General features: G+C 36.2%; 1 protein-coding gene across 16 annotated transcripts in view; it reads right to left on the bottom strand.

The window, feature by feature from the left end:
* Positions 1-23,679, bottom strand: part of FGFR2 (fibroblast growth factor receptor 2) — a 124,276-nt gene that overhangs the window by 43,662 nt on the left and 56,935 nt on the right. For all 16 annotated transcript variants that reach the window (XM_056803261.1, XM_056803268.1, XM_056803264.1 and 13 more), the window contains 2 exons: positions 18,442-18,565; positions 1,387-1,577 (listed from right to left, as the gene is read on the bottom strand). In XM_056803261.1, the coding sequence (XP_056659239.1) occupies positions 1,387-1,577; positions 18,442-18,565 (315 nt within the window). The remainder of the gene's footprint in view (positions 1-1,386; positions 1,578-18,441; positions 18,566-23,679) is intronic.

The following is a 23,679-nucleotide window of genomic DNA, read 5'->3' as shown; positions in this document are numbered from 1 at the left end:
GTCCATTAAGCCTAAACACCGATGTCCAAAAAGCTGTGGTTTTTAAGAAAGAACATAATAAGAACATTGTTAAAAGGAGCAAAGGGAAGTGGAGAAAAATGTCTAAACAGGTCCTCTAGCTGAAAGGATTTCAGGTCCCAGTAGCTTTGTAATATTCTTCCAGCTTTGCTAACTCTTAGTGTTGCTGGCTGAATAATTCTCATTAGTGGAAAATTTTCTTTTAAAAATCTGCCTGACCAAAAAAGAGATGAAAGAAACATTTCATTCCCTTCTTTTCAGAGATGAGAGCCTATAGGTGTAGAGCATGACATATACCTACGATTCCATTCCATTTTGGTTAGTTTCACTGATTTACTTTTTTTTTAATTCTTTTTTAGAAGTAATAGAAATAGAAAGGGTACATTTGGGAATCAAATATGTGGTCAAACAAAAGTTGTCAATTTTTTAAAATTTTAAATCTTTTTACATTTTTAATTTTTTAATTTAAAAATTAAAAATTTAAGTTTAAATAATAATTTATTTTAAAAATAATCTGCCTAGGGCAGCTAGGGGGCTCAGTGGATTGAAAGCCAAGTCTAAAGATGGGAGGTCCTGGGTTCAAACCTAGATTCAAATATTTCTGAGCTATGTGACTCTGGGCAAATCACTCCACAACCTTACCCTTCTTCTTCCTTAGAACCAATACACAGCATTGATTGTAAGCTGGAAGGTAAGGGTTTAAAAATAATAATAATTTGCCCAAAATTCTCTTGGAAGATTATTCTTTAGAATAATGGTCACTGGGTAAAAATTGATTTTCAACAAATTAAGAACTTACTATATGTAAGATCTCATGATAGGTCTTGGATATGGGAGATGCATTAAATGAGCTACATTTGTTCAAACTACAGTAACAACCATGTTTTACCCTTCTGAAGAGATATATCTATATATAATGATGTTGCTTTTAAAATGGGAGCTTTAAAATGATTATACATAAACAATGATGTGTTCAAGGAGATCTCATCCAATAATTGGCTAGCAAAATCATATAAATCCTATTTCTAGATTATTAGTTTAATAGGTTGGTAATGAATTTTAGGGTTTAAAAGAAATAAGATTAAGAATAAAGAAAAATCTAGAATTATTGTTTAGAAGATGACATAATTAACAGGGATTTCATTCTAACTTCATTTCAAAAATCTATCAATAAATGTTGAGCAATCATCAATGGCTTAACTATGCTTAATTCCAACTGGTCAAAGATCTAACGTTCCCCTTAAATTGAAGAGTAAATTAGAATATATATATATATATATATGTATGTATGTATGTATGTAAAATCTCTAGGACTATAACATTTTCAGGTAAGTGTGGTAGAGATTGGCAGATTCAGAAAGTTCTCACCTTTAGAACCTTAAGGTATGGTAATCCATCTGGCCCATATTTACTGCCATTCCTTTCTACATGTTTGATCCATTGGATATGGGGCTGAGCATCACTGTAGACTTTGCAGACAAACTCCACATCACCCCCAACCACTGTAGAAGCATTTGCTGGTAGTCCCGCTTGAAGGATGGGCCGGTGGGGAGATCGTTCTACAGGAGGAAGAGCAAAAAGAGAGGGTTAGGTGGGGAAAATAGATTTGGGGGAAGGAAAAAGAAGAAAAAAGAGAGAGGGAGAAAAGATGCATAAATAAGCAACGTTGCCAAAAAAAAAAAAAACTATTAGTGAACTTGTGCCAAAGAGGCCTCTAAGCCTGTTGGCTGACTCCTCTGAAAAAACACTGCTGACAAACGTACAACAAAAACTACACTTCAAAGGAGACTACTGGACCACTGCATTTGTATAAAGAACACTCATTTAGAAAATGGGTAGAAAAAAAGCTCTGTTAAAACTCGAGTTTTCAAGATCATAAGATGAGGTACACACCACCTAATGAGCATGGGAAAGGGTTTTCTTTTGACATTTTGACAGAGAAATTGTGATTTCTTTTCAGTTAGTCCATTGACTATAGGGCCAGAAGCCATGAATATGCATTGGGGCAGTTCATCAAATAACTCACACCCTGAATTTAAACCTAACATACTGGACATCAGTAGAGACAAAATGAATACTTAGAATGGTACTTCTAAATATAGTGCTGCATTATATATTTATAAGTTAGAAAATAAGTTTCTGAGAAATATGACAGCCACATTAGTCAAAACCCAAAATCCTCACCAAGTCCATCCAATATATATCATCCCTCATTAAATTCACTACAATTTATACTCATCGTGGAATTTACTTCTCATTTCAAGGTTATGCTGGTAAAGTTAGAATGCAAAAGTCCAGGAAAAATCTTCCAGTGTCTTTGTGACACTGGGGCCAAAGTACTGCCAGCATTTTGTTTTTTGTTTTTGAAGGATGCCAAACTAAGTGGTGGGACATGTCAGTGACCTTACATTCCTCACTCCTGCCTCTTGTTCCAATGGAAAGGGTCATTTAGAAAGAAGCCTACTTTTGGAAAAATCCCTCAAATTTGAGAAATTCCATCAAAGACTTTACTGGTCAAAAATATTTTTTTCCAGCTGCTTAGCCCAAGGTATTAAACAGCTGACTATAGAGATGTTCATGAAATTAGATATCACCTTTATAGGAAAATTATAAATGTCCCATATTCTGCCAGTGACTGGTCTGATAATCCTTCCATTCAAAACCACCATCCCAACCACATTACTTAAATCCAAAATTATGGTCACAGAAACAAATTCTCTTTCCCTTCCCATCACAGTTGCCAACATCTCTACTTTCCATCCTCCTTTCAAAAAATTGATAAAGGAACAAGAGGAAACCAGGGATGTTACCATATACCAAGGATATTCCTAGGAAGTGGTTTAGAAGTAGTTAATTAATTAAGTAGTTAATTAAACCTCAAGCCATTGAGCCTTTTCCTTTGAGGTGCATCAATAACAAGCCATCACTTAATAGGATTTTTTTTTGGTCCAAGAGCCAAAATATGTGCAAATGACTTTTATTATATAAGTCTTATGTTGACCTCTAAGAACTAAAAATCAGGTACTGGTGACTACACTGAGTCACCTTTCATTCATTTAAGGATCTCAAACCCACTTTGCCAATGTGAAATGAAATCACAGAGATCCCGAGATACCAAAAAGGTATCCAATTTCCCCCAACATCACACATGGCAGCTAAGTAAAGAGTTTGAAAGCTCTGGTTTCTCAGATTTGGAGTATTTCAGAAAAATGTACACAGCAAAGTCTTTAATGCCTTTGAAAAATCACCCAAAATACCCTTGTCTTGGATGTAAGCTCTCAAAGAAACCATCATGATGTTGTTACTTGTCCTGCAAAGCACCCAAGCACAGTCACATGCAAATAATCGTTCAGTAAGTGCCTGGCAAGTAGGACAGTGATTTGTGCATCTTAAAACCTTGGCATCTGCGGAGAATTAAGCCCTTTCATCACTCAGACATGAAGTATGATCAAATCCTTGGCTAGCCATCCTGCCTAGGTAGTAATGATAGAGTTAATCCACTTCGTTGGTTGCTCCTTCTGGGGTTCCCCCTCCTTACCCCATGACCAAGGGTTTCAGTTGACATGAATTATGAAGATGTCCTCTGCAAGACAAAAAAATTGCCCTCTGGGCTGGATACCCATACGTCTCCTTTCACAAAGTACGCTCTTTCACGCCTGTCAAATATTAAATCATTTCCGTTCCTATTGGCTCTATTCACATGTGGACCAGTGATCCAGAGCTGAAGGATGCCTGCCTATCAAGTCATCTTACTCCATGTTCCCAAAAGTGTTGGGGCAGGTGGGGTGGCTCGTTTCAATTCTCCTTTTATTAAGCTAAGTGTTTTAAGTACAGTGAACCTAAATATTTATTCTTGGGAGCAAAGGCGCTAGAAAACCTTAAATGTTCTGAGCCAGATCGACCGAATTTCAAATCAAGTGCCCTTTCTTCAACATGCTTGTTTCCAATAAATTATTTCACAAGCAAACATTGTGAGTGTAAGAGCAAATAATGATGCCCAATGAACAATGGGATCTTTCATACAGTCCAATATATCTGGCATGCTCCAAGCATCTACTGGGAATTTAGTCACCAAAGCAGCCCCAACAGGTCACCACAAAGCAGCAGTCTTATTTTACTTAGAGTAAACGTGCTTGGGTTGTCGTTATTGAGTAATTCCACTGCTCCATGAGCTATTTTTAAAAACTCAGGAATGGTTCAATATTATTTCATATGTGAATTACAGCATACCAAATATATTATCCCTTAAAGGCTTTAATTCACTTTTCAAACATTCTCACCTTATACAAAATAATATCTAATCCTCCCCTCCTACCTCCCCCCCACAACACACACACACCCTTTCTCACTCTGGGCACAAAAAACGCCAAGCATGATCTCTCTTTAATAGAAACCTTACACCATCTTCCAAAACTTATTACAGCTGCCTTCAGTATAAAATGAAACCTTAGAGAATGTTATTTAAAATGTTTTTTAAAAGTCAGTAGGCCTCATGTTTCATTTTTCCACATCAGGCTTTGATTTCCTTTGCAACCTTATTCTCTGCCCTTAAACAAGTCGGAGAATGAGGTCTGAAACATCTTGGAATTGGGCCTAGTATGCCAGCTTCAGCAGAGAAATGTGTTTTGTTTCTCTCAAACTACCTTCCAATAATGTCTGTCAAATTCTTACCCTCCAAGAAACAGGTTCCTGATTTGAATAACCAGGGTTTTTTTTTTTTTTTATCCCTGTTCTAGTTTTGGAAGAATTGGGAAGAAAGACAAATGGAAAATTTCTTTACTCTCCTACTCAAAAATTCTACTGAGCAATTCAGTTGGGTTGCCTACACACGTGGGGCCTTGGAAGAGACCCTAATAAGAGCTTTCATGGCTAATTCCTTAATCTAGCCAGTGCCCTGAATTCAAGGTGCCTGATAAATGTCATAATAATGACAAATGATCATTGGTGTTAATAACATCTTGGAAGAAAATACTATAGTAATCAAAATGAGAAAGATTGAAATGAATAAATCACCTAACAAACATTTGTTAAATTCCAGACACTAAAGATTCAAAGAAAAAAATGGAACAGTCACTGCCCTCAACAAGCTTACATTTTATAGTCATTATTTTCTCTGTGATAAAAGATATGTCAAGTGGGGGGGGGGGGGGTTGTTGGTTCAATACAAATTTATCTACTTAATGACAAAAATTGCTTTTCTACATTTTCTAAAATTTTAGTTTCAACTAGCTGCAAAAATAATTTACTATCCAATATTAAATTTTAATTTTTTTAAAGTAAAGGCCTAGAAGAAATGTAAAAAAAAAAATAGATTGGCTAAGAATTGACTCTCCCATGACTTGTAGCTTATAATAAAAAAAAAACTACTAAATGTTCAAAGATTAATTGCAAATGAACTGCACCTGGGCATGAAAACAGTGAGTGTGATTGCCTTTAAAAAACATGTCTCCTGAATCAATCATGGGAATTCCAAGTTAAGATCAATAAAAAGAAGTCCAAAAGTAGTAGGCAGCTGTGTCACTTAAATGAAGGATTGGCTACGCTAATGGAATGAAGTTCAAGCCAATCTGAAGTAGACACAGATTGAAGATGTTAAGGGCTCCTTTTTGAGAATATGGTTTTATGGGTATTTTGTTTTAGCTGTCAAAAAATTTCATTTTAAGGGAGGGGAGAATGTCTGAAGAGAAAAATAAAATACTATCACTGAATGCCAAAAATCAAACTTAAAATGGCGGAGCAGGGGAAAAAGTCAACCTTGTCTGTTTCATTCCAAGAGATAATTGCTGTGAGAAAAAATATCTGAGTGACAAAGAATACATCTTTTTGAACTGGCCACTGGAATTGTATAACGTTCCGTTCCTACTCTGTACATAATGACATGTTTGCTTATAAAAATCCCCCGACTTTTGCCACAACATGGTAAAAGGTCACCAAATGTACACCGCAGCAAAGTTGCTTAATGTCTTCAAGGTCAGTAAACATTACACTGCATCCCCGAGACCAGAAGAATAAGGAGGTTCTTAAATTACACCTATAAATTAATTCAGCTCAGGGTAACTAGCTTCCCAGCATACCCAGGGCTCCTTAGTATTTCCAAAAAGTTAATCTGCGTTTGTTGGAAAAGAACATTTCAAAAGCTGCGCCCTTGTGACAGTGAAATCCTTGGAGCCACTAATCACATTGAATTCCCTATGTTGATTTGGAAACAGACAGGCTTAATGCCCTCAATCATCCATTCATCTCAGTGAGCATTTCCTACTTGTTCCTGAAATTAAAATCAAAATTTAATTATAGTTCTCTCAAAATGGCAGTTTCTTAGCAACTAAAAGAAGATGGAGAGAACTGAACATTTCAAGAGCTGAGGATAAGTGAAAACAAACTAGATTTTTTTTTAAAGGTTCCACCTCATTTTCTCTAAAGAGGCGATGGTGGTTGCTTTTGTTGCCGAATAGGGCACTAACCCAGTCAGTATTAAGCATGGTTATTAGGAGACAGGCTAACAAAGCACTTTGAAGTTTTAAGGAGGCCAATAACCTGCTAAATACCTCACGCTAATTACAATTAGTAGAATGAGTTCATTGCCTTTCCAAGGTTCCACCTCCTGTGCTTACAGTGGACAAGCTAAATCCAGTCAGCTTGGTCTTTCTACCTATGTAGAACGTGTTGGGCTCTGAACATGAAATTTAGGAGCATGTGGGGGGAAAAAAAGAGGAAGATGAAATGGAAATAGAAAGGAAAAGAAAATCACAGCTTCCAAAAGGTTCAAGGTACACTACATCATTATAATAATGAGAAAATGCACTTGTTTCTCCTTCCTCCCTTGCAGAGGTAGAAGACCATGAGTGTGGGACACTGCACATAAATGGATGACCTAGTTAATTTTGTCAAGCTTCAATCTTTACCCCAAAATTTCTCTTTAGTTCTCTCATATAAGGAATGGCTCAATGAGTAGAAGAAGAGGAGTGATTTATTCAGAACTGAAGATGACTAAAAACAAAAAATATTAATATTTTTTCAAAGGAAAGTCCATGGCTACTAAAAATATAAAAGCTATATGTTCATTTTCAATTATATAATATGGTTCTACTTCTGAATTATAAATTTCCACCCAAAAGTCTAGGCTGTACCAGTTATGATTAGAAGAAAACAGTGTTCCTGTGGAGAAGCTTGGCCATGTGGTCCTCTATCCCACCAGTTCTGGATTTTAATTTCTGGTTCTCTTTTTTTTTTAAATCCTTTGCCTAAATATTATCACTTCATTCTCAAAAGTCTAGTACCTTCCAATGTACTTCTTATTATACATATTCTCAACAGAAGCAGCAAAGACCAAGGGGTTCAAGTTAAAGACTTGAATTTGGTTGTAGGTGTAGATGTGGGTGTTGGGGGGGGGGTTTCTTTCCTGAAAACTAAAGCTTCTAGCCCCAAAGTAACTAAATGACTTCGAGGGGCCGCACCACATGAAATGCTAGAAGGAAAACACCACTAATCCTTTTGTGCTTGTTCAATGATGTGCAAAAGCAAAGTGGCATGGTGATGGTGTCTCCAGGAGACTAGAAAGAACTAAACAGGTGTAGGCAAAGTGCCTCTCCAAATTATCGTCATAGACAATATTATTTGTGAGGGATTAAATAGCTTCTACCAGTTGTGTGTCAGTTGGGTTTTTCTTCTGTAAACCATAGAAGGAGGACAGGTTACTTATACCACCACAAAGGGTCAAAATGCCCCAAAGCTATCATTCTTTCCCATCCTTCTTTCTTTGGTTCTGAATTTTTTAACAAGATTAAATGAGTGCTTGTAGATCTCTTGATGACCAAGTCTAGCCTAGTTTATGTTGAATGTTGCTTTTCTTTCCTTTGTTAAAATATATACATATATAATATATATATATATATTCATATATGTGTGTATACCTATATACACACACAATGCCAAGGACCTCTTGAAGCTTCATTCAGCAAAAGAAGGAAATATAGATCAATTCCTTGAACCTTCAAAAACCTGCCTTTCCCATAGCCAGACAATGCTATTCAGGTCCGTTTACTAAACAAGGGCTTTCCTCCTCTCCAGTGCAAAGCCTTTGCACAAGTTCTCCTCCTGTGACATCTTTGGGTTTGCTCTGATGTAAAAGCCCGACGTCACTCTGCCCATCCTTCCTCATCAGAAGTGAGACACTGGACAACACAGCTGAGAAGCTGAGAGCAATATCGTCCTGTCAACTCTGTGTTAGGCTGCAACTCACTGAACCACCTGCTTCTGAAATGAGACATTTTTGAGGAATGTCGGATTATGGACTGGGGTTTGCAGAGTTGTTTTATTCGAGAAAGAGAGAAGAGTTGAAAAGCCAAAATTTACTTGAAACTAAACACACTCCAAGTTACAAGATGAAAAGTTTTTCTTTTACTTTAAAACAATTTGTAAAGAAGAGGCTTAAAACCAAACCACAGAGGCGCCACCGATCAAATTCAGCATCATACAACATGAATGTTTTTTTGTATTCAATTCTCTGCTTTCAATACAAGGGAATGACTAATATTCTCAGTACAGCCTATTATTAAGTGCCACCCTGTGCATTTCATCACTTTCCCCACTGTAAAAGCTACTTTGCTTAAGGAAGGCTGGAATGTCTGTCACACTAATCTCTCAGATAACTTGTTTTATCCCTGATATGGCATATGCAGAGGTAAAAGCTTTAAGCACATCTGAGCAAACAAGAAATACCTCCCTTTGGTGAGAGGTGGGGGGAGGAGGAAGTAGAAAGAACAATGAAAAGCTTTTCAAGAAAATGATTGAAATAAAAAAAAGGAGGCTAAGAACCTGCAAGCAACCCCCACACACACACACACACCTCTTCATTTTTCCTGAAGACAAAACTTGAACCCTGAAAATAAATCCTGCTTTTGTTCTAGAGGCACCTTATTCCCCTATGAAATCTCCAAGTAAGAATCTGGGAGTTTGAAACCTTAGTGCTATCTTTGGGTGCTCCCTCTTCTTCATCACTAATATGTGGGCAGAAATTCAGTCCTCTCTAGGACTATATGGTTTGGGATTAGAGGCTGGATTCTGAAGTATTTCTAACTTATTAAATAAAAAGCTAAAGAGATGTCAGAGTTAATCATCCTGCCTTCCATCTTCAGGAATTGGGAGGAGATTAAATCAGACTGTGGTGAAATTCCAGTCTGTTTACAAAGTCCTGCAGATTCTTCCTCAGCAATCTCTCACATATTTATCCCCTCTTCTCTGTCCCCACTGCCACCACCCTAAAAAGATAAAGTTCCTTCTTCCCACTCACTTGTAATACTGTGGTAGTCCCCTAATAAGCTTTCCTATTTCTACTCACTATAATGCTTTCATTTCAAGATGGTAGACTTCATGAAAGAAAGCATGTTTTATCTGAATTTTCTCTCTTCTATAGTCCTAAACACACAACTTTCTATGACTTACCTGCTTAATAAATGTTTAGTTAACTGAAATAATTCAAACTTCAAAACATTCACTAGGAAATCTAAAAGTGATAACTAGAATGGATCCTCTTTGCTGAACTTTCTGGATTGTTCTGAGCCAGTTGTCACTCTTGCATCCTCTATATTTTATGATAAACATAGCGGAGTTTTTTTTATTAATGTTATTAGATGTTTAATGTTGTTTTTGTTCTTTTTTAAAAGATAAAACAATTATTAAAGAAATCATATTTATCTCCTCACAAAATCAAACCTGAGAATGTCTCCTTAAATCATGTATAATGATATTGAACTTAAGAAAAAATTTTAGAATGGTGGTGGGAAGCCAATTCTGAGAGTGAGCGCATGCATGGCTGAATAAAAGCTATTATTTATCATTCTCAAAAGATCAATATATTCTTTCATGAGACTGTGGGGCTTTGGTGGGAGATTGGGGGCCAAAGTGGAAAGAGCAAAATCTGATTTATTGATTCAGGCACATCTCTTAGATACAAAGCATTCTTATAGACTTCACTGATAATTCCATAGGTGAGGAAATCTGGGGAAGTAGGAAAGAAAGTTATAAGTCCAACAGCAAATCCTGATTCATAACCTTCTTCACCATTTTCTCTCCTTTGAGAAACACAGTAGAAAGGGCACTGGGCTTCTCAAATGAGTAGAATTTGGTTTTAAGACATATCTCTAATACTTCCTAATTATGTGACCATGAGCAAGTTAAATAATCTTGTTGATTCTCACTTTTTTAACTTGTAAAATGGAGGAAATAATATTTGTGTATCTTAGTTCATGGATATTGTTTAAGGGAAGTATTTTACAAAGTACTATATATTCATTATTATTCTTAAGAGTGCCAAACTGGCCAGTTGGAGCTCATCTGTCATCCAATCTCTGCTGTGATTCTTTATTTCACTCTACCCCCACATAAAAGCTCAAATGTTGATGCTACTACCATAATCTATCCTGTACCCTACCATCCCTTTGGTGTCATCAAGGCAAACAAACTAGAAGACAATTTGTCATGATAAAGGCTAACTAAATTTTGCTGTGAAATGCCTTCCACCTATTTGACAAGGGCCCTGAAAAGAAAATCAACAAACAGTTGCACATTCCTACCATGCCCTGTGTTCTAAAGGGGGTTAGTTAGTATCTTCATAGGAATTCTTTTGGTTATGAAAGTGATGGCATTAAAGAAAACTTTAAGTGTAAATATGCCTATAGTATTTGTGGCATACTATAGATCTTATATTAGGAAGAAACAAGTTTCTTAAACAAAAGGCCTGGGGTAGAAATAGCTAGTTATTCCACAATTTTTTTAAAGAATTTGTTTATGTAATTAATTAATTAATTTAGAATATTTTTCCGTGATTACATGAATAATGTTCTTTCCCTCCCCCCATCTCACTCCCATAGCCAATGAGCAATTCTACTGGATTTTACATGTGTCATTGATCAAGACTTATTTCCATATTATTAATATTTGCACTAGGATGATTGTTTAGAGTCTACATCCCCAATCATATCTCCATCAAACCATGTGATCAAGCAGTTGTTTTTCTTCTGGGTTTCTACTCCCACAGCTCTTTCTCTGGAAGTGTATTCCACAAATCTGACAAACACTTATGAAGCCCTTCACCTTCCCCCCTGTATTTGACAACTCAAGAGGCATATACAAAATAAATACATGTCCTATCCCATGAGGCATCTATTTCGCATGGTGGATGAAGCACTGGACCTGGAGCTGAAAAGATCTGAGTTCAAATTTGGTCTCAGATACTTACTAGCTGTGTGATTCTTTTATTTCTTAAACCCTTACCTTCTGTCTTAGAATCAATACTGTATATTAGTTCCAAGGCAGAAGAGTGGTAAGGGCTAGGCAAGTAGGGTTAAGTGACTTGTCCAAGGTCAGGCAGTTAGGAAATGTCTGAGACTACAAATGAACCTAGGACCTCACATCTTATCTCTGAGCCTGGTTCTCAAACAACTGAGCCATTCCCCACCCCCCACCCCAGCTCTGTGTTCCTGAATAATTTCACTTAATTTCTATAAATCTGAGTTTTCCTACCCATAAAATTAGTTTAATATTAGCATCTGCCTCCCAGGGCTGGTTTGAGAATCAAATGAGATGATATTTGTAAAGCACTTTACTTAATAGAAAGCACTACATAAAAGTTAGCTTTTCTTATTATCCATTGCTGCCATGATTTTACAATCTTGATGAGGAGTGAATTTATTCCAGATTTCCTAGTTATGACTGTCCCTCTTTTCTTTATGGTTAACTTTCTACACTGTGAGACAGGTGTTCCCAACAAGTAAATCTCCACTTTTATTTAATACCAAGTTAGCTGTTGTTTTCTCCTTTAGTCTATATGCTATTGCTCTCTAACAGCCCATATTGTTTTTATTTTTTTAAGTATTTGAAATGAATGATTATAAAGTTATTCTGTTCAACAGTTGAAACCACATAATCATGTTCATCACTAGTCAAAAGGAAAACAAAAAGCCATGCCCAAGGGCAGTGCCATGATGGATAGCAGGACAAGGACCCAATCCTTCATCAAAAGCAATCCAGCAGGAAGTATCGTACTTCTGAGAAATTCTATATTCACCTAACCCATCGATTAACTAATAACAGCGGGGATTCCTTCACTTGCTTAAACAAACACGATTTTGACCTCTGTCCAAAAAGAAATCCAAAGTTCAAATTCTAAAGTTATGATTTGGGGATATCCTCCCCTCCATCTTCCCCCTGCAGAAGGACCACACTAAAGTCTTTGTTTTCCTAGGTGAGGCGGCACCAGCACACAGCCCCAAGCACTAAACAATTTGCGTAATTTCTTCTCCCTCTGAGGGTGTTGCCAAAAGTCCAGTGCCAGATGTAAAATCCACAGTCAGGCTTATCAGTGCTCAGAATAAAAAAGCTCTTCATTCTTAACCTAACAAATACCTGAGGGCAAGCATCAGTGCAGATTCCTTCATGCTCTCAGGCTTTGTCCTATCATGTCCGGGGCCCTCAGCACTCAGGTAAATATGTCAAGTTCCAGCATATTTATGTCAAGGGCTAGTCAACAGCCACATACTGGTCTGCCAGCCTGCAAGTTGGGGCTGGCAGTAACGCCTCAGTGAACCTCCACCCAGCCATAAATGAGGCACAGCCTAAGGTATCTATTAAGACAGTGTCTGTCACTTAATAAATCTCTCCCCAGATGAAAATGAATTTCTAGAAAATTAAACCAATTCAGGACTCAAAAATGACTGCCTTTGACAAACCTACTGATTTTGAGCAAAGGAGGTTTTGCTTCCTTCCTTTTTCTTTCCAGGTTTATATAGATCTCGAAGATGAGTGGAATTCCTCAAAAAGTCACCATTTTCTTTGGCAAAGTTTGGGAAGGGAAGGAAAGGGGAAAAGAATACAACTCTAAAACTATCCATGAATATGAGATCCTGTTTATTTTGTTGTGGCTCCTTTGGTTGAATCTAAAAATTACTCTAAAGCTGTCTTGTAAAACTCATATCGACACAGAGTTTTAGAGTACAAAGGGATCCCATTATCACCGGTACATCTCACTCATTTTTTAAAGATGAGGAGAATGAGCCCTACAAAAGGTTATATGATTTATTCAACATTTGGCACAGTGGATACAGTCAAGAAGGCCTGGAGTTCATGTCTTATTATCTGCATAGTAAGCTAAATGAGTCACTTAAAAACCTGTTTGCCTCAGTTTCCTCATCTGTGAAATGGGGTAGGGGGGAATAATACCTTCTTCCCAGGTTTACTGTGAATGACAAACAAGGTAATAATTGTAAAGCTCAGGGCCCAGTACTTGGCCCAGAGTAAAGTTCTATATTTAGCTATAATATTAATAATAATTGATGTCATTGTTATTATAATACTACTGTAATCATACTGCCTTCTGCTATATATTATACTAAATATAATGCCTGCTGCTATATATTATACTGCCACTTCAAGATATTATTTCTGAGAATTTCTAAATTATCATAATTTCTCAAATCAGGAGTTTCACGATAATTTCTTCTTACAAGTAAATGGCTGAATATAGTGAGGGTGTCCATTTTAATGAGACTTAAGTGAGTCTATTAAAATGATTCTACAAATTGATCCCTTGCTCTCAACAATGGCAGGCTATTTAATTCCAGGACAGGATAATGTCATTTAAATTATACAGCTTTTACAGTATAGTGCTGATGTAAATGCTTTTCCAAGGAAGAATTTCAATAAAAAGATCTCACCCATTCTGATGGCCCATGATAACTGAATAGCAAATCTGAGTATCATAGCAACAAAAAAAAAACTTAAGGACCAGGGCTAAAAATGGGCTTGCATTTTCACTGGGAAAGGGCCTTGACCCTCTGTGAAGCATAGAGGTAGCAAAAAAAGTCATCCCAACATGGGGATGTATTAAATTTGGGTTGTATCCACATGGGCAGAGGGGACCACTGGTAATTGCCATTTGAACTTGAATCCTTTTTGTTCCCACTTGCTGAAATACTCAGATGACTGCCTGCCAATTTTGAAAGTCTAGATGAGAATATTTAGCTGACTCAATCCTTATTTTATTAGTGCCTCTCAAAGCAATTACTAGGGTTTTGAGCAAAGATGAGAGTATTTCACACCTCCATCTTTACTGAAAACGTCTTATACTCCAGTGACATTTGGCTTCTACTTGTAAGGAAGGTTCAAGGTTTGGAAAATTATTTGAGTTGAGCTTTAATGGCTATTCCCAACTAGCATTGTGTCATTATTGGCCCATGTTTAGCTGGGACATCTCCCAAGTTTGTGACATCATCAGACCTCTCTCTACTTTACTCCATACACTCCCAACTCCCTCTACATTACACCACAGAATTATGCCACAGAATCACATGCTCTTTTCAACAAGACAGATTGCTGTGGATTAACTCTGAAGTGAACGATCTCATTATTCAGCAGCACAAATCAAATACAAATCCTAAAGCAAAAGAAATTTCTCAGCATCTCATGAAACAACTGCCAGAATTTTATGTAGAAAGGAAAAAAAAACTCTTTTGAACATTCTACAAAATAACTAAACATAAAACTTGGCTATGAAATTCACACGATGGCTTCAGTGCACAGAATACTGTTAACTGGTAACTCCCATGAAAAACTCTGATTTCAATTAACCAAGGACTGGTAGGTTCATGAGAAAGTGCAAATTTGAAGAGATGCCATCCTATGAGTATTTGGCTCCTGGGATAGAATTCAATTTTTTTGAATGGTTAGTTCTTACATATCACCTACAAACTTAATTTACATGAGAAATAAACACTTGATTTTTCAAACCCAGAATATGTTATTAGAATTCAAAGTGATATAATACCCAAATTTTTCAAATTTTTTTTATTTTCCTTTATTCTTCATGCCAAAATAAGCTCTAAGTCATTTGCCCTGAAGTAACCTAATTAAATACTAGTTAGTCTTCTTTCAGTTTGTCAAAATTAAATATCACCAAGTCAAGTGCTACACAGACCTTTGTGAAGGTAGAAGGTGGGGGAATCTGTGTTTCCAAAACTAGCTCCAAGTGATCAAAATCATGTGAAAAAATGTGACGGTTCATATTAAGTCTCAGAGCAGCCAAAGTCAAAAAAATAAAACCTTTGAATTAACTGAAACTAATTTTAGCACAATATCCCCTGCCTGTCCCAACACACACACATGCACACACACACACACACACACTCACACACACACACATGCATGCACACACACACACACCTTTTTAAACTAATACAAGCCACAGGTAAGACCCCCACATGATGAACGTCAAGAATGTGCATGTGTTGGTATGTATTATGGAGGGGGTGGGAGGTCAGAATACACCTGGAAAACATTTTGTATTGATCAGTTACCCACTCTGCTGACACTGCAACCTAAAATTTCACTTCAATTCACCAAACAAATGGCAATAATAGGCCATTGGAAGAGTTTTTCAAATATGGCCAAGCCATGACAATGAGGCCAAACTATGACTTCCATTTACTTCTCCAATTAGTCCCAATCCTCTATGGGTGGGTTTTCCAAATAGCAGGGGCTGTACTTTGGATTATTTACTATAGGATCACCCCATGAACACTTAAGTTTAGCAAATATTTATCAATTGCCAACTGCATGGTAAAAAACAAACAAAAAACCTCAATTAAGTGTAGCTAAACTATCCAGAAACCCAAAACAGCAGGACATTTTTCTGTCTCTGAAGCAAATCAGAAGACAATCTGCTAACTTTATTTTACATGTAAAACAATCACCAATTCAAAAAAGTTTCCTTGTTACTGATGGAAACCTAATCTCTTAAATCTTCTATTTTCACAGTAACATATCTTCTTCTGGAGATTAAAAGGATGACCCTGGGTCATGTGAGATGAAATTGATCACTAGACTAGTCAAGATAGAGATTGTATGGACAAAAAGACTTGTACAAAAATATTCATAGCTATGCTCTTTGTGGTGGCCAAAAACTGGAAAATGAGGGGATGCCCATCAATTGGGGAATGGCTGAACAAACTGTGGTATATGTTGGTGATGGAATACTATTGTGCTAAAAGGAATAATAAAGTGGAGGAGCTCCATGGAGACTGGAACAACCTCCAGGAAGTGATGCAGAGCGAGAGGAGCAGAACCAGGAGAACATTGTACACAGAGACTGATACATTGTGGTACAATTGAAGGTAATGGACTTCTCCATTAGTGGCAATGCAGTGATCCTGAACAATCTGCAGGGATCCAGCAGAAAAAACACTATTCATAAGCAGAGGATAAACTGTGGGAGTAGAAACACCAAGGAAAAGCAACTGCCTGACTACAGCAGTTGAGGAGACATGACAGAAGAGAGACTCTAAAGGAAACCCTAATGCAAATATTAACAACATAGCAATGGGTTCGAATCAAGAACACATGTAATATCCAGTGGAATCATGCATTGGCTACGGGGGGTGGAGGGGAGGAAAAGAAAATGATCTTTGTCTTTAATGAATAATACTTGGGAATGATCAAATAAAATATTATAAAATTTTAAAAAAAGAGATTGTATAGTCATACATTTTAGATTCAATTTATTTTTCATAATTTTCATCAATTGATAAAGCAATTTTTTCAATTCAATTCAATTCAATCTTCAATTAACCCACATGGTCTCTTAATCAGAATTATTTCACAAGTATTTAAGTAAGGAGAAATAGATGGATTGAGAGTCCCAAGTATTTATATTTATACTCACTTAAAGCTATGCAACTATAGGTAAATTATTCAACCTCTCTGAACCTCAGTCTACTCATTTGTAATCTGGGGATGATAATGGCAGTTGTGAACTTCACAACTATTCTGTGAAGTAGGAACTATGTATAATGTATACAAAGGGCTTTGCAGACTTGAAAATTCAATATAAATATCAATTATTATTACTACCACAGTTTCTGTGAACTATACTATGGGTATATATAAAATATAGTTCTTTAATTTCAGCAAATTACTACTATTAAGTAGCTAAGGAAAAGAAATGCTAACATTTAATGAAAACAACCTAAGAACTGAATACCATTGAATGTTGCATCCTTTATTAAGTCTCAGATCATTTGCATAGTAACATGGCCTAGATTTCCATTCCTCCATCTTTTAAACTATTTCTAACAAATTTGGCATCTTCTTACAAGATGAGGTAATCACCTCTAGTAATGGAAAGCAAAGTTAACTATCAGAGTAGATAGACAGACTCTGTGCAGTGCAATGGGCAGTGGACCAGGAATCATGAGATCTATATGTGAGTGGCAGCTTTACTACTCCTTGGCCTTTCATCTTCTGGGACATTGGTTTCCTCATCTATAAAATGAGGAGGTTGAACAAGATTTTGTCTAGGGTCTTTACGATTTTCAATGGGTAATCTCTACCCGTTTGTTTCCAATGGTAGGTAAGATCTCCATCTATGTTCTAAAAAAACTCTCATCTTAGAGCTAGTGAAGGAAATTTCAGTGGCAATCTCACCCATCAGCTGTTACCATAGTATCAACTCTTTACTCATAGAAGATATTTTCTTTTGTTGTATCTTTTTAAATTCTATCACAGTATACTGTAACATTTACTTCTGTGTTTTTCCTGATATCCAGTAACATTTGTCTAACTAATATCAGTTTCCAAACTGTCAACTTTTTACTCTATACTTGCCCTACCCTAGATAGGAACTAAGAATAGTACAGAGGGCACACAAAACTTGACTAACCAAGGGATAAGGAATTGTCAAAAAAAAAAGTATTCTCAAATAAGAAGCTGTATTTGGAAGTAGTAAAAAAGAAAACAAATAATAATCTATCTTTAAACTATCTATAAAACTAGCCATCCATTATTCTTTTCAATTAGTCAAACTAGATTATATGAAAGGCTTCATATACATTAAAATAATTATGTCAACACTTTTTTGTAGTAGTCAAGTTCTAAATGAAATAGACATATTCTGATTGAGAGATGTCTAAACAAATCATGAAAAATAAATGAAATGGAATATCATGAACATGATCAATGCAGAGAATCATAGAAAATCTTCTTTGAACTGGTATAAAGTAAAATATACAGAGCCAAAGACAACTACCACAATATAAATAGAAAGAATAATCATCATTAAAACAATCAAATTAACCTTAAGAGGGCAGCTGGGTAGCTCAGTGGAGTGAGAGCCAGGCCTAGAGATGAGAGGTCCTAGGTTCAAATCTGGCCTCAGACACTTCCCAGCTATGTGACCCTGGGCAAGTCACTTGACCCCCATTGCCTAGCCCTTACCACTCTTCTGCCTTGGAGCCAATACACAGTGTTGACTCCAAGATGGAAGGTAAGAGTTTAAAAAGAATTAACCTTAAAAGAGAATAAAGAATAAGCTTGAACCAACAAAAAAGAGATAAAAAAATAATTTAGGCTTATCCATTCAGGTAGTATTGTACTTACCAACAACATCAAGATGGTATGTGTGGTTGATGGATCCATATTCATTTTCAACTATACATGTATAATTTCCTTTGTCAGATGGAACCACACTCTCCATGATAAGACTCCAGTGCTGATTTCGTACCTAAAACGATGATAATAAAAGTTATTAAAATTTGGTTGTATTAAGCATTATACACTATGAAGGGAAAGAGGGAGTGAGGGAAGATAGAGGACTTGAATGCTATGTTTACTTTCCATTCAAGTATGTAGAAATGTGGCAGCTAAAGAATAACCATTAGCATGATCAATAAGTTCATTAGAAACTGACATGATTTTAGAATTATTCTGTCATTCAATGACTCAGAGCCACAAAGGGGGCAAGGATTTTTAACTCATGTAAATGTTTCATGATTAAACCAAAGAGCTTAAGTCTAGGGTACCAAGAATAGATACTTGGCAGATTCACAATACGGAATGGTAAAAATGGACTCAAAGGTTATATACACCAGATAAATAGTATTATGGAATGATGGAGTCTGACCATAATACACATGTGCCAAATTCTCCATCTTAATGTCTCAGTAACATGATCAATAAATGTAGGCTACTACTATTGTTATCATTATCAGTCCTCCGGTATTTCACACCCAATCTTTATTACTTGTAATTTCGAGCCTCTAGGGAGGATTTGTTCATATATTCCTCCTGTCAAGAATACTCATCTCTAAACTTTTGCATCTCTTTCCAGTTCCAGCTCAAATTCCATTTTCTCCATGATGATTTCTCCGTGTCCCTTAAGCCTAAAGTTCCTTCTTTACATTTCCTTAGTACTCTGGGTCCCTCTTAACTGGACTTTCCCATTATGGTTTCCACATTATACTTAATGTGCGTTCACCTATAAATGACATGAGGATTAGGACTACCAGATCCAGAAAGCATGGAAAAAACATACCATAGAACCTCGCACATAGTAGGCATTTAATAAATATTTGCTAAATGAATAAAATAACAAATTAAGAATTAAGTATGGCTCTGTTATCCTTGTTATGTCATTGATCTAAATGACAATTTCCTTCAAGTCTGGATACCTTGGACTTGGAACCTAGATTATACTAAACAGTTCTTAGCTTTACTACAAAATCTAGGGAGACTCTTCTGGGATTGTATTTGCAGGTCTTGAGGTGCCTCATCCAGGTAACCAACAATTACACTTTAACAAATAACTGTTGGCCTTCCTACTATCTCCAACTTCCAACTGGTTTTCTAAGACTCTGCAAAGCCTTCTTGGGAAGTGAGCTTAATCCTATCTGCCAATGGAATATATTGAATTAAGCCCTTGATTTATTAGATATCCATTATGTTCAAGAGAATTCCAACTAAGGGAGAACTGAATCCTCAGGTACCTTAAGATAAGCAACTATCTGCTTATATGGTCTCTTAGATATTAAAAAGAAAAAGCATTCATGTAAGTTATGAGACCTTCTAATAAAAATGTAAGGTGAAGGGGGCAGCTGGGTACCTCAGTGGATTGAGAGCCAGGCCTAGAGATGGGAGGTCCTAGGTTCAAATATGACCTCAGACACTTCCCAGCTGTGTGACCCTGGGCAAGTCACTTGACCCCCATTGCCTAGCCCTTATGGTTTAAAAAAAAGTAAAAATAAAAATAAAAATGTAAGGTGAAATATGGGGAAGGAGATTCAACTGGGCTATGCCAATGAAGCAAAAATATTTTTAGAGATCATTTGGAGATTTAATTTTCTGCCAATGAATTAGCAAAGGTATGCTTTATAAAGCTAGGGAGAAAATAATAAAATCCATTTAGAATAACAAAAGGCCTAGAATATCGAAGAAAATTTTTTAAAAATTGAAGGAATGAAGTGGGAAGGGGTGGCATTTTCAGACCTCAAGCAACATTATAAAATAGCAGTCATCAAAGGCATTTAATACTGGTTACAAAAATTGAAAAGTGAATCAATGGAAAAGAGTAAACAAAGGAGAATCAGAAAATGATGGAACTCAAAAAATTTAAAATATATTACTTAGAAGAACTGGGAAATCTGAACAGTAGTCTGACAGAAATTAAGCCTATATCAACACCTTAACATATATTCCATAAAAAAAATTTTAAAGGTACACCTGATCTGATTATTAAAGATCATGTTCTAAAAAATTAAAGATAAATATACCTTTTACCTTTTTCAACTTTAAGAGATGAATTCTTAATTAAATAAGGGATGATTCATATTTAAGATAAAAATAATTTTCATCAAATAAAATTAAGAAGTTTTTGCATAAACAAAATTAATGCAGCTAAAATAAGAAAGTAAGGAATTGAATGTGAAAAAAATATTTGTATCAAGTATCTCTAATAAGAATTCAGTATCCAAGATAATAGGACAGTAGGTAGCATAGTGGATAGAGTACTGGACTTGCAACTGGGAAGACTCATCTTGAATTCAAATCCTACATCAGACATTTACTAGCTTTGTGACCCTGGGCAAGTCATTTAACTCTGTTTGCCTTGGTTTCTTAATCCATAAAATGAGTGAAAGAAGGAAATGGCAAGCCACTCTTTGCCAAGAAAACCTCAAATGGGGTCAGGAAGAGTCAAATGTGACTAAAATTATCAACAAATGTAAGACATATAGACAAGGAACAGAAACAGATGATCAAAAAACCACAACAGACATGAGGTCAAAAGATATAAGCAAACAGTTCTCAAGAAAAGAATTTCAAATTACCAACAATCATAGGAAAGAATGTTTCCAGTCATAAAAGAAATGTAAATCAAAACAATCCTGAGCTTTCATCCTCACTCAATTTGTCAGCAAATTACCAATACTGGCACACTAATGCAGTGGTGGTAGAATTGTGAATGAGTTTGATTCTAGGAATTAATTTAGAATTATACTAATTAAGTGTCTAAATGTTCATAACCTTTGATCCATATTGCTAAGCATATATGAGGTAACTGATGAAAGGCTCTATATACTAAAATACATACATATATATATATATATATATTATTTTATTGTATACACACACACTATGGTAGCACTTTTGTGTTAGCCAAGACCTAGAAATAAAGTATATATCTATTGATTGGATGATATCCAAACTTATAAATGGATATAATGTAATATTGCTGTTATATTGAGTATGATCAACACTGAGAACCATGGAAAGACTTCTATGAACTGATGCAAAGTAACATATTGTAATAAATGTGCTTCTGACAATATGCAGAGCCAAGAATGACTATAACAATGTAGCTGGAAAGAATAACCACCATAAAATATATCTTGAAAGATAATAAAGAATAAGTCTGGCCTCAAAGAAGAGATAAAAGAAGTCATCTCCTTCCACTCCAGAGTTTGAGGGAGGGGAGGTCATTGATACTGAACATTTCATATAAATTAAAACTTTACTGATATATTAATACATTTTGCAAAAAAAAAAAAAAGCTTTTCTTTTTTTCTTTTTCTTTTTTTTCTTTTTTCTTTTTCTTTTCTTTTTTTTTTTTGTGCTATAGAAGATAGTTCTCTGGAATGGGAGAGGAGGAGAGCTTCAGAGATAGGAGCCAAGAGTCCGAATTCTCCTCTCAGAAAGGGGTTCCCCTTAGCCTCCAGAGTCAATTGCATGGGGCATAGTTCAGTGATGAGGCGATAGGTCCTACGTCACCAAGTCATGTAATCCATCATTTAGCCATGCTGTAAATATTCAGTTCTTTGAGCCCTCACTCAAATGTCACTCCCTTAAGCCTTTAATCATCCCTAGTGCCCTTCCCTGGACTTCATCCAAACTGTCAATGTCTTTCTTGCACTTAGATCCAAATTTGGCATAGTATATTCCAAATGGAGTTGAACCCAAACTGCTAAGGGAGAGAATATTATTTTCCTTAGCCCGAGACACCGAACCTTGGCATATACAGCTTAGTAGATCATTGCCTTTTTTTAACATCAGAGCATATGGTAAGCTTGCATGTAGCCTGTGATCCATTATTACATCAAGTTCTCCCTGGGTGTGATTGCATTCCATATCGAGTCCCTCCCTCCTAGGACATACACACACAGTTTATTTCCTAGAGCAGCACTGTGACAAGTGGTTAATATTCACAAATTTCCTTTAAGATAAAGAGCACATTTATAACAACCGGATATTTCTGTATTTTGTAGGCTAGTCTCAATACCACCCCCATGCAATACCAATGATGCTTATTTTCTCCTTTTAGTGACCCAATTTTTGATTCCTTTCCTATCACCAATATAGATTTTAGTAAGCTACAGCATTTTCCCAAAGGATCCCTTGTAAATCCCAAACAATGATTATTATTCCTGTTTAGCAAGTGTCACACTATTTTAACTAGTCATTCCTTACAGGCCCTGGAGATTGAGTTCTTGTTAACTCAGGAAAATGGGAAAACAAAAGCTTAAAAAAAATTACACTGCCCTAGTTGTGTGAACTCTTTCGATTTGAAGACAAAATATGTGGCCTAAGCAGGTTTTTCCAAATTCTTCTTCTGCCTTTTTTAGGTCTAAATTCCTTATGAAAGATAAGTAAGATACATTTAGAACACCTCTGCATTTTAAAGGATTCTGCAGGGAGGGGTTGCTGTTGTAGAAGTCTTCTGGCAGTAATTTTTCTGCTACAGGCCTTCACAACAGGCAGGCAGACTCCAGCAGGCCCTATTGGAGTCCCCACTTAGCCCGCCCTTCCTACCCACCCCCCCAAGCCTTAGGGCATGTTATCTTTCTTCTTCATCAGCCAGGGGAACTGGACTGAGAAGCACAGGAATTTAAATAGTGCTCTCAAGAAGTATGTTTGCTGAATTTGACAGAAAAAAAAAATTATTTTTGTCTCCTTACCCAATACAAATACAAAATTCTACAAAGCATAACCTAAAATACAAAACCTGAGACAGAAGTAGATTTTTCTAAATACTTCTGCTTACTTTCCTCAGGCTACTTCTCTTGGTTAAACCAGTGTCCTTAAGGTAACAAATAAAGCATTTGCTAGAATTGTGTCAGTAAGAGAAGACTCCAGTTTAAATCCTGAAAGTCAATTAACTAATTGTGATCAATCAGTTAATAGTTTTAAAGTCTGTGATAAATCAGTTAACCTCCTTGGACCTCAGTTTCTCCATCTGTAAAATGAAGTGTTTGGACTGGGTTGGATAGATTCTGAAGTCCCTTTCAGCTATTGCTCTCTGATTCTATTGATGATCCCAAAAGGGAGTTAGACTGGATATCTTAGGTC

This window comes from Monodelphis domestica, chromosome 1 (genome assembly GCF_027887165.1).
Source record: "Monodelphis domestica isolate mMonDom1 chromosome 1, mMonDom1.pri, whole genome shotgun sequence".
NCBI classification, from domain to species: Eukaryota; Metazoa; Chordata; class Mammalia; order Didelphimorphia; family Didelphidae; genus Monodelphis; species Monodelphis domestica.
Note: the sequence above shows the minus strand (reverse complement) of the source record. Positions and strands in the feature narration are given on the sequence as shown.